Source organism: Nannospalax galili, unplaced genomic scaffold (genome assembly GCF_000622305.1).
Source record: "Nannospalax galili isolate Female #2095 unplaced genomic scaffold, S.galili_v1.0 scaffold63, whole genome shotgun sequence".
NCBI lineage: Eukaryota > Metazoa > Chordata > Mammalia > Rodentia > Spalacidae > Nannospalax > Nannospalax galili.
Genome location: NW_008355272.1, coordinates 8,388,148 through 8,400,616, shown reverse-complemented (window position 1 = coordinate 8,400,616; position 12,469 = coordinate 8,388,148). Strand labels below are relative to the sequence as shown.

Sequence of the window (12,469 nt, the reverse complement as noted above, 5' to 3'; positions counted from 1 at the left end):
TGGTCTTTTTGAGACAGCGTCTCCCTGTAGCCCCAGCTGTCCTGGAACTCACTATGTAGACCAAGCTGGCCTTGAACTCACAGAGACCCGCCTGCCTCTGCCTCCCAAGTGCTGGGACTACAGGGGTGCGCCACCACGCCCGGCTTGATTTTTTTAAAATTACTTTTCCAGAGGAGATGTATCGTGATACCATGTTGGTTACACTTGTGGTCCATGATGTGTGATGAGATATCCTCTACCTGCTCATTTGTTAATTCACTTGCCCTCTTGCATGTTCATTCACCTAACGTTTCCAAGACTCCCCTGCAGACCATTAAGAGAAGAGACACGCATGGGTAGGTGACAGGGTCAGGGGAGGATGGTGGAGGTAGTATCTCAGAAAGCCAAGAAATCTGGCAGGATGTCCATGTAGGTCAACAGGGACATAAAAGTCACAGAAAGGGATGAGAACAAAATACAGTGAAAGGAAAGCTGTGGCCAGGGGCTATGGCTGTAGTTTGAATGACCCCCTCAAAATTCGTGTCCTTATTTAATTGTAATAGTGTTGAGTGGTGGAAACTTAAAGGTCACTGGGGGATTAGTCATAGAAACTCTTGGCCTCCTAAGTGGTTGAAGGCAGTTATCAATAGTATGGGTGGGTTAGTTATCTAAGGAATAGGTTAGTTATGAAAGTGGCAAATTTCTTCCTAGTCTCACCATGCAATGTTTTCTGCCATGTCATGACAACATGAAGACCTTTATCAAAGTTGGAATGTTTATGATTGACTCTGTGGGGTTCTGTAATAGCAGCATGAAATTGACTAAAACCCTCGGAATTAATGGCCATCTTCTCTGGGAGGCCATACTGCAGAAACATGGTTAGAAAGGCCTGCTGGGACCCACTGTGGAGGGCCTCTAATGCTACATCAAAGATGTCAGACTAAGCCTGTGGCCTGTATTACAACTAGGGAACTTTTGTCAATAACAGATGTGCTTTAGAATAGAAAGCTGGCAGATACTGTGTGAGGAGAATAAATAGACTGGGAGGAGGTAGCTAGCTGAAAGGTTTCCACAAGCTGGGAAAGCAGGAAGGAACAGGTTTACCCATGACGACTATCATTCTCCATTAGACAAAGAAGGCCAATGCTAACTGCTCTAGTTCACAGACCCAAGAAGGGAGTAGACCTTTACAGAAGATCTTCATGACAGAAGATCCCGATCTTGAGTTGTCTACACTGGGGTGGGGTTTGACATCTGAAGTCTCAGAAACATGGTCAAGGGTAAATGCAGAAAGGGGGAAAAGTAGGGCAAGACCCCTCTCATGGAGGCACCATGCCTGCACAGAGGGGGATATACACTGACACTCTGACACCCCTCTGAGCAAACTCTTAGTCTGAGGGTTCCTGCCTGATTTATTATCCCACTCACCCTATGAAAGTTGTTTTTATTCTAACCCAGCATATGAGTATCATAATCAGACCAGTCTAGACTGGTTGCAAAAGAAGAAAGGTGCCAGTAAGAGGAAAAGGAGAGAGAAAAAAGGAATTGTCACCATCTACCGGAATGTTGGTAACATTAGCACATGAAAGTACTTTTTCCCTGTCTCAGACCAAGTGTCGTTTTCAAAGATGAAAATGGCTGTACAAAGGATCCTGTGCTTGCCAGCAGTTAGTCACTCAGTCCTTCTCTAGAGAATGATGAAAATAAAGGTAAACAACAGGAAGCTATCAATCTCAAGCTGGTGTGGTAGCTCATGCTAGAGGCTCTAGCATGAGGGAGGCTGAGGCAGGGAAGTTACCAAGAGTTGGAGACACTGGCCTGGGCTGTATAGTAAGTTCTGAGTCACCGTGGGCTAGTGTAAGACCCTGTCTCAAAACAAGACAAGGACTAAATTTTTAAAAAACACAAATTTTTGTTCTCACACATTATTGCTACCAAACTTGAGTCATCTGCACGTTTAATATTCAGTGCACTTTTTGTCAGTGCGTGAGACTTTCTCAAAAAATCTTTATTAAATGAACAAGCTTATATACAAAAAGGTTCATCAATATACCCTTCTTCTACCATCAAAATACAGAGTTAGTGTAAGGAGAAATTAAAACTAGCAACTGGAGTGTGCAATAGACAGTTACTTACATCATTGTGCTAACCAGCTACTGGTCTCCATTGGATGGGGCCTAAGTGAACTAAGAATGCATGCGTGGCTGGAAAGTTTGTTTGCACATAAACAAGGGACAAGTGTCTGTTAGCAGGGAAAGATCCTCAGAGGAACTAGGGAGTATGAGAAGGAGAGGAGCATCCAATTCTCTGTCTGGAAGTGTGCAGCATACATCTTATTCTAAAGATGATCATCAAATGTATTGAATTTTATTTAGACAGCAAGGCCTCCAAAAGCATATCTCTACATGAACTCAGCAGATTTGCGTCTCTCTAGCTATGGAGTTGGAATCATATTTATAGTTGCATCAGGATGGAGTTCCTCCTGATACTAGAAAGTAGAAAACTAGACCTCCTAGACACTAGGTTATTGACTGGTTTTGCCTAAATAGGTTTTCATAGGTCATGTAACAAATGAGCACATGAAAACCTCTAGGTGTGACAAATCTCTTCTTCCAATCCACAGATGGGTACAAAGCAACTGATGCCTGCTCCTATGGAAGAGCTCTTAACAACAGAGGATATGTATGGAGACTTCCCAGCTCTCAACCAGAGTTTAAGAATTTAACACAAAGAAGTCCAATCCCAGAAAAAATTCCTCACAAGTGCTTGTTCACCATAGCATACCTACCAATAGCATATGGTACTCTTGAATACATCTGTCCTTTTTAATATAAAAAGACTTGGTTTGAAATCCCTGCCAAAACATACTCTCCCCATATACCTTGGCATCACATACTTTTGGACCCACTGAACCACAATTTGATAAACATAGCTTTTGAAAGAGATGCTGAGTGGAATTTCCTGCCTCTGATCCCACAGTAGTGCATGAGTGACAAAAGGGAAAAAAGTAATGAACAGCTAGTTCTTGAAGCAGTATCGATGGAGTCTTTTGGGTGACAGCAAGGGCTGTGGTATTTTCTCCACTGTAATTGTTAGCACACTATTAGTCAAATGGTATACCTGAACCTCTTCTGGAGAACTGACATTGAACAAACTAAGGAAGGTCTTTGATCCCTAATGGCAACACACCACTTCATTTTAAGAAGCTGTGCAGGGGTAGAGAGTTGGCTCAGCAGTTAAGAGCACTGGCTGCTCTTGCAGAGCACCCAGGTTCAATTTCCAGCACCCACGTGGTGGTTAACAACAATCCGTAAGTCCACTTCCAAGGGAATTCAATGCCCTCTTCTGACCTCTGCAGGCATTGCGCTACATGGGTACACTTAAATACATGCAGGCAATACACTCATATGTATAAAATAAAATATTTTAAAAAGAAGTTGTGCATATGGTTTCGAATGCTACAGTGCTGCTTGTGACCATCCAACTCCATCCATTGGGTATCCATCCATACCCTGAGGCTGGCACAGAATCAGATATGCACATTTCTGCCTCACCTAGTCAAACCTGTGCCCATGGCACCACTGACCAGCAGCTTTGCACTCTCTCCACACAGACACTGACTGTTCTATAACCAATAACTCACCCTGGCCACATTTTTTGCTCCTCTAACCAGCTGCCGTTTCTCAGGACTGCTATATTGATAGGCAGGTCTTGATGCCAGCACTATGATTGTTTACATTTGAAATGATCACCCCAAACTGCATTTCACAATGCTCTAGTAATAAAAATTACAATCCTAGGCACTTTTTAGAACTGATTCTGGTTGCCCAGCACACGAACTCCACATAACCTGTTTATTCTTATTGTTTAGACAGCACCATATGGTGATGGCTAAGGGAGTATCTATACCCTGATGCTAATGCCTGTCCTTGGCAGTCACCTGATATGCTCTGATGGCTATACACAGGGCAACATCGCACATAAAACGCCATGACAGTCAAGTAAATAGCACATGCCTCTACTCCACATAAACTTGCCCTCCCAAGTCACCTGGAAAACACCAGATCAATAGCTTCCACTAACAAGAAAACAAAACTCTCATATCATTAATGCAACTCACCTTTGGATAATCCTGTATTTCAACAATTATTTTTTTAAAAAAAAACTTTTATCTAGGGCTGGAGAGATGGCTCAGCAGTTAAGAGCACTGACTGCTCTTGCAGAGGACCTGGGTTCGATTCCCAGCACCCACATGGCGGCTACGAACTGTCCTTAACTCCAGTTCCAGGGTAATCCAAAGCCCTCTTCTGACCTCCGCAGCATTGCAGGACATGGATGCACTCACATACATGCAGGCAATACACTCATACACATAAAATAAAAATAACAAAATATTTAGAACTTTTTTTCTAAAGGCAAACAAAAGGATACTTTTGTTTAATATCTTCAAGCATCCTACATCATTTAATCTTAAAGATTATATTTCATGTTTTGATCAAGTGCATGAGTATAGATTTCCATTCTTCCCTCCCTTAAAGAATCATTTATCAAGTCCTAAGCCCACCATTTCTGTCCCCCTGTGTTTCTGTTCACTATGTTTCTACTCCATGGAATGCTCTTCTTCTGCATAGGATATACCTGTTAGTCTTCAGGGTCTAACTTAGATGCTACAGTCTCTTTCACATATTGTACATGCTTAAGTTGGGGGAGTTTCTGCTATTCCATCATTGCCTCCTTACTCTGAAGCTAGTGTAACTCCTTTGAGAAACGGGGTCATACCTTTGTAATATTTCTACTGTTCTACAGAGTGAGTCAAAGACAGGTGATCATAGTCTATCATTTTTCAAATCCACCATTTTTAACCTAATGTTTCATAGTTAAGCTGGAATAAGTCTTGTCCTCCCCCAAACACATTCCTCTAAAAGTTCATAGGCTATGCATTAATGCCAGCATTCATACTGTGACACTTTACAAATGCTCATAAGGATAAGTTATGCCATCAAAGGGCCAATTTAACCCTCAAGTTGTTGCATCCAAATATTGAAGTATAAATATGTGGAAAATTTATGATGCTGTATAGGGAAGAACAGGGTCAAGCCACAAGTCTAGCATTTCATATGTTTGAGTTCCATACCTGACATTCCCATTCCCCTGGGGCACAACTTTTTAATTATTATTTATAGATCATCTTTTTCTTAACCACCTGAGAAGTGCAATTATCACCCTGAAATGCAATGTCTGAGGGCACCTTTTTTTTCTGAAATGGAAATCTTATATGGAAGTACAGACCTCACAGTATAATTTATTGCTATAGAATTCCTGACAGCCACTCAGAGACATGTGTGTCCAGAATGTGAAAACTAGCTCATAATTAACAGTGAAACTCAGATCATTTTAAAAAGAAATAAAGCAATCCAAACTCTCTTGCTCTCTCATAAGACAACTATGACCCCTACCCCCATCGACCTAGTTCTTTACATTGGCAATGCTAATTTTTGCCCTTTCTGCCATCTTGGTTTAGATCATGAAGAATCAGAATAAGCAGTTCTCTGTGAAATCTAATGAATGTGAGGTGCACATTTATCCTCCATTCTACATGTAGCTGACTGAATATTCTCTAGCATGCTGGCATACTACCAAACCAGACAGCTTGGCAGGAATGGCACTCAAGCTGACATCTGAAGGGAGCAGGACTCCCAGTAGGATTCCGATCCATACGATCAGGACGAGCAACAGAGATGCTTATGAGCCATCCTCTATTCCCTAAGATGAAGCCAGATGTTCAAAGTTAGCAGTATGTGTCTGCAGCACCAGCACTACAAGTCTGAAGGGATGATGCTAAGGAAGAAACAGAGAAGGCTATAGAAGGAGGGGTTCTAGCCGATACTTTGAGGTCTGAAATCTGGACAAAGGACATGATTATATATGATGCATTATAGTTCCTGGCTTCCTGCTAACCAGTCTGAAGTAGAAGCAAGTTTTATGCCACTTCAGATGAATTTATTTCTTGAGAAATGAGCTTGACTTGCCCTTCAAAGAGTTTTGACCATATTTAAGCATATGACTAAAATCACTTGTGGATTGATAAGGACTTTGCAGGTAAGTGCCCTAACCACCTAACTACTGACCAAATCTGTAACAAGTTGACAAAAGGTCAAGGGTTCTATACCTCCTGTAATACAGAACTTGTAAAAAATCTTTCTCATACTGTGTATGTTTAAAATTCAAACACATTGGCCTCAATCTGACCTTCAAGTACAACCAAAACAAAATTAACTTCTCATCTATATGGCACCACTATGACCATTCTTTAGATAGGTAACGACAGCACTTATGACTTTCAATGTATCTTAATTCCTGGTTCAATAATCCTGATTCCTTTCTTTGCTTTGTATGTGATGTGTCTTCATGACCTTTGATTGACAGAATAGCTCTACACTCTGGAAAGTAATTCATTAGCTCAGCTTTACTGCCAATTAACTCTGAGACTTGTGCATACCGTCGCTGACTTGGGAAGTAGAGAAATTATTTTCTTTTTGTAGTATTGGAGATTAAACTCATAATGTTGTACATTCTAGGGAGGTCCTCTACTTCATCAGACATATTTTGCTTTCTATTTTGAGACAGGGTCTCATTAAGATACCCAGTCTAACTTTGAACTCACTCTGTAGCATAGGCTGGTCTTTATCTTGCAATCCTCCTTCCTCAGTCTTCCATGTAGTGGGAATACAGGCCTGTGACACCAGGTTCTAATGGGAAATTATCCTTAGTTGGATTTTCTCTAAGTTGAATTTTAAAAATCAGTTTGTTTTCTTTTGCTTCTTTGACTAGTTTTACATCCAGAACAATCAATGATCTTTCATTTATTCATTCACTGAACCTCTACTAAATTTCTGCTCTGTGTAGAGTATCAAAATAAATTTAAATGGGCTAGGTATGGTAGAGCATGCCTGTAATCTCAGTGCTCAGAGAGACTGAAAGAAGAGAAGAATGAGCTCAAGAGCAGGCTGGCCTACAGAGCAGGACCCTGTCTCAAAAGTAAGTAAGTAAATAAATTACCAAAGAATGAAGCTGGCCATGGTGGCACATGTTTGCCTGTAATCCCAGCACACCAGAGGCAGAAACAGGAGGATTGCTTTAAGTTTGAAGCCAGCTTGGTCCACATAGCAAGTTCCAGTCCAGCTATGGATACATAATGAGGCTCTGCTCCCTGTCTCAAAAACCCAAAATATTAAAGAATGAATCAAAAAAAAATTAAATGAACACTGAGCATTTAAAAATTCTCTCAGGGGCTGGAGAGATGTTTCAGAGGTTAAGAGCACTGGCTGCTCTTGCAGAGGACCCAAGTTTGATTCCCAGCACCCACATGGTGGCTAATAATGGTCTGCAACTCCAGTTCCAGGGGACCGAATGTCTTCTTCTGACCTCAGCAGGAATTTCATGCATGTGGTACACTTATATTCAGTCAAAACATATCACATAAAATAAAAATAAATCAAAAAATTAAAAAAGAATTCCTAGTAGATGAGGTCAGTTAGATGACATAAGGCTTCATAATTTTATTATTTGTGAATATAACCAAAATTCAACTGAGGTTATGTCTTATAATGCTTAAATTTTTGGAAAAAGTACACTTAAAATTAACCAATCAGAAGCTACCAATATACTAATGAGATTTCAGAAAGACAGATAAAAGAAAACAACAGACTTTTCTTTGCTTCATTTCCAAGTTCACCCTTTAAAAACCTTTTTGAATTCCCTGGGCAGACTCTCCAAACTATTGTGGTTTAAAGCTGCCCAATTCATGAGTTACTCTTTACTCAAAAGAGGATCAAGCATTATTCAAACCATAATAGGAAATAAAAGTATGCTTTATGATCTCTCCATTATACCACTTCTATGGCTGTAATTACTTTGTGATTCTTTAAAAAATCATATCATATTTAACAAACATAATAGCCCATAAATGCAATATTTTCAGAACATCATCTACATAGCCCTTGTGATTTCTCTCTCCTCCTCTCCAAAAATCACAAAATGCAAAGATGCAAATAATACATTGAAAAGATATAATAGAGTTTTTAAACACTTGATGGAGGGAGTTTGAGTTATATTCTTATTTACATTTTAAATGAAGTTTTAAAAATCAGTCCTGCAGGGTAGATTTTAGGTACTGTAGTTATGACTATACAATATATCTCATATGGTACATTAAACTATTAAAGGATAGAAATGTTTGCTGACTCTACCAACAAATTTTTCTATTGTCCTATTAATACAATTAACTCTGAAATTACCAAGAAAAAAAATGACCTCTACATTTATCATCACTAAAGGTTCCTGCTAATTAGCATCTAGAGATATCATGTTATAGATGCTCCGTTAAAAGCTATCAGCTCTGCACAGTGACATGGTATCTATCTAAGTCTCATGGTGGCTGCAATTCTGACAAAAGGCACTCCAAAGAACTGGCACGTACTACCATATTTGCATTTTTGCATCTCATTATGAACATAATTGCATACCAACACAGCGGTTCTTCACTATCTCAAAAAAAAAAAAAACTATTATCCATAATGCCTAAAATAAATGCTTAAATGTCAACTATTGACAAGCAAGAGAAGCTGACCTTTGAAGGTTCTCATTCTTCTGAGAAGTGCCCTGCTATGCTTCACTTCTTTACTTCCTGTCTGTGTTTGATAACTGAAAAGGGATACAGTGGCTCTGAGAACCGAGGTTGTATATGGAGAACTAAAAAGGAATCAAGAAATTGGAAAACTATCATTACTTTATCATCCCCACTAGGAGTCATTTGGAAATGACAAAATATTTATCATGGTAGTTCTCAAAGCCACAAAAATTTAAAGAGAATGGACATCAACCATGGAATTTCTACACAATTTTATAGGGACTTAACGCTAACAATTGAAATGAGTTTATCTGTGATTAATGTTATGACAAAGAACCAAACAACCTTTATCCTACAAGCATGCAACCCATTTTACACATTGTCACAAGTAGAGTCTAAGTGTTCGACAAGTACTAACAGCTAATCTAAAACTGCACAGAGCCATTTACACCCTCTCTTGCGAGAGCTCTGCTCACTGGAATGGCCTCAGTGCCACGGAACTCATACACGATCCGAGCCTTCATCTTGTCATCAGCCTATGTTTGGCACTCCCTTAATTTTGTACACTTTTTTTTCCTAAAAGCACTAATCAATTTTTAACTCAGTATTGAAATGCCACAAAAATAGCTTCCAGTGTCCAAAAAATGCTAATCAATTTTGAAAATCGACATCATGGCTTGCCTCCCAGATTTTCCATCCAATCCCCATCAAACAGAAATGATAGAAGATTATGTTAACATGTTCGGCCGCTTGTTGCTTATTTTAGCTGAGGCATTGGTCATGCCTCAGTGGCATGCTAAGCGCCTGGTTGGACACACCTCCAGTTTGCACTGCTTCCGTGGCTGTGTGGCAGCAGGGGGAACTGACTGCCATGCTGCACTTTCAAAGCCTGGGATTTCCACATGAATCCTCGCCCCTAGTTTGCTTTTCAAGAACATAAGGCATTTTTTTTCTTAGACAGAGGAATATGAATTTTTAATGCTTCTCATTCTCCACAGAACATACCCCAGTGGAAAACTGTTTCTTTGATAGGACTGACACATTTATATTTCAGACCCATTGAGCACATGTAGATGCTATAGAAAACAAAAACGTTTTAAGCACAGAACCCACATACATAATCCTCTTCCTGCCAAAGGGAAAAAATATGAGTATTTAGATGGGGAAGAGGTCACAGGAGCCATCTAGCCTACCTCCCCACATCATGAGGCTTGCCTTCAAAGACCTCACAGAAAGACAGCCTTTCCAATAAACAGAATTTTCTTCATTCCTAGGAAGGAAATTTTACTAAGGGGCAAGCCCATTGGTTCTTAAATTAATTCTAAATTTGGGATTTTAATTTTCTGTTTAATATTTCCTGATTAGGGTGAGTGGTTCTAACGTCTCACAAGAGAAATCAATACCCTTTTCCTGACTTTGCACTCTGTCTTCTTGGTCTCAAGGAAAAGGGAGTCTAATCTAGTCCTTCCTTCTCAAGACATCATCTCCAATGACCCTTTGTTTTCCAGCCAACTTTCCCTGGTATTTCCCTAGGTGGTTAAAACATCTAGCACTGTCCTCAGGACTGACCCTCGGTGACCACTGCTTCTGCTCTCCTGAATGCGGAAGTTTCATGGAAGCAGTCTTGAAACATTTAAGACATTTAGGCACAGGAGCAACCTTGTTGAGACTTAACAAGTTTCACAAACAGCCTCACTTGCTTAACTGAAGTCAGTTTCACTTGACACTTTTACATTCGGCCTTCTAATTTCTTACAACATTAAGGAGTCAAAATTTGGTGTTTTGGGTTTTTTTTTAAATGTTTTGTTTATGATTTTTATTTTATGTGTATGAGTGCATTGCCGGCATGTATGTGAGTGCACCCATGACACGCAATGCCACGGAGGTCAGGAGAGGCCTTCAGATTCCCCTGGAACTAGAGTTAAGGACAGTTCATAGCCAACATGTGGGTACTGGGGATCGAACCCATGTCCTAGCCAAGAGCAGGCAGTAGTCTTAACCACTAAGCCATCTTTCCAGCCCCAGGAGCCAAAATTTGTGTGAGGCCCTCAGAAGTGAAGAAAGGAACTCTACTTTGCCTTGGAACCACCAGAGTACTGGCCTGTCTTGCTCATTGTCACAGATGCAACAACAACAACAACAACAACAAATCTCACATGATTAAACACTTCTCCAAAACTAAGATTTTCAGCTACTTGTCTATTAAAGTGGCCCATCACCCTTGGTCTTCACCATAGGCCTATATTATGGAAACGATTATCATCTCTTTTTACAGATGAGGAAAGTGAGGTCCAGAGAAGCTCCATAACTTGCCTAAAGTCAAAGTACTACTACGTGTTAAGTCTGACGTAAGTACTCCTTAAATTAAGCAGAGCAGGAAAGAGAGAGCTTCCCTGACTATAAGCCAGTCATTTGTTTCTTCTTACATGCATGTTTTCTCATTGACTAGGAGAAGGTGCCAACCATCAGAACATGGTAACACTGGGTTCTCTGAAGTTTGGCAAGTTGGAAATGGGACTCTCACCCTACCATGGCAAGTGCAAAAGTGAGAGGGGATAAGCTGAGTTCGGAGGCTATCTTCTGCTGCAGCTGGAGACCGTACCTAATACCCATCCACCCTCTTCCTTTGTATCTTTACGGGCTGGCGTTCTTTAACAAGGAAAACATCCTCTGCTTTCCAAATTTAAAATATCCCCTGAGAAATACCAGAGAATCCATCACCCAGATTCCAGTGTCTTTACTTGACCTTACAATCCCCAGCCTAGACAACAATGAGGATGTCTAAGAACACCAACACCCACCAGACATCAGAGGACAGGCATCAGATAGCAGGGTTTTTTGTATTGTATGTTAGGCTGTAATCTACACTTCTACAGCATGTTCTTATAATGTGACGGGGGGAAATGATGGCAAGCAAGTAAAAATAGCAGAAATAAAACAGCGCACCACATGCAATTCCACCTAATTTATGCTGCTGTGGGTGGGAATCGAAGTTCATCTCCTAGACGTTAATTAAACTAGAAATACAGTGAAATGCCAGTCCTCAGGCTGCAAGGGCCCTTTTCAGGGGGAAGCTGGGAAAGTAGGTCTGATATTTCCTTGCTGTCAAAGGGCTCATAACAGGGTGGCAAGCTTTGAGGGTCCTCAGACATGGCCCTGACACAGATCAAAAGAAGAGTAGACCTTGAGGCTGTGGCCTAGCAGCTGTGTTCATGGGAATTTTCCCACCAATGGGAAGGAGAAGGAACATTGTAGATTCAGATCTATGAAGTCAGTCCTGTTTGTATGCTGACATTCCCCCATGCTCGCCCAAAGCAGTCTTTTACCTTCTCACCCACTCTCCCTCTAAAGCACAAACATTTTTGTATTTTAGTGTATTATCATAGAGGATCTTTGAAAAGAATAGGGCAAGAAAATGCTGGCTTCAAATTAGTAGGTGAATGAAAGGGAATCATCTTTTCCTAAATGCAGTAAACTTTTATGTCCCTGCACAGTTCTGAAGAAAGAGCCTCTAATTTCAATAATTAATTTTAGGAAAGCACTCACATCACATTTGAGACCAAATTCTGTCTCTATATGGAATGTAGGGCCTCACTTAAAAATAGGGTAAAGTTGGGGCTGGAGAGATAGCTTGGTTATTAAGATCAATGACTGCTCTTGCAGAGGACCCAGGTTCAATTCCCAGCACCCACATGGCAGCTAACAACCATTCATAACTCCAGTTCAGGAGATCGGACGCCATCTTCTAACCTCCGCAGGCAGGTTAGAACAACATGGGTGTACCTACCTACATACAGGAAATGCACTCATACACATAAAATAAAAATTACAAACATTTTTTAAAAATGAGTAGAGAAGCAG

At 40.5% G+C, this 12,469-nt stretch overlaps 1 protein-coding gene across 1 annotated transcript in view; it reads right to left on the bottom strand.

Annotated features, from left to right (window-relative positions):
- The window catches only part of LOC103749481 (centrosomal protein of 63 kDa-like), a 10,148-nt gene extending 5,136 nt beyond the window's left edge, over window positions 1-5,012 (bottom strand). The window contains 1 exon segment of the mRNA XM_029555677.1: window positions 4,997-5,012. Within this exon segment, the coding sequence (XP_029411537.1) occupies window positions 4,997-5,012 (16 nt within the window).
- Between the last annotated feature and the right edge of the window lie 7,457 nt (window positions 5,013-12,469).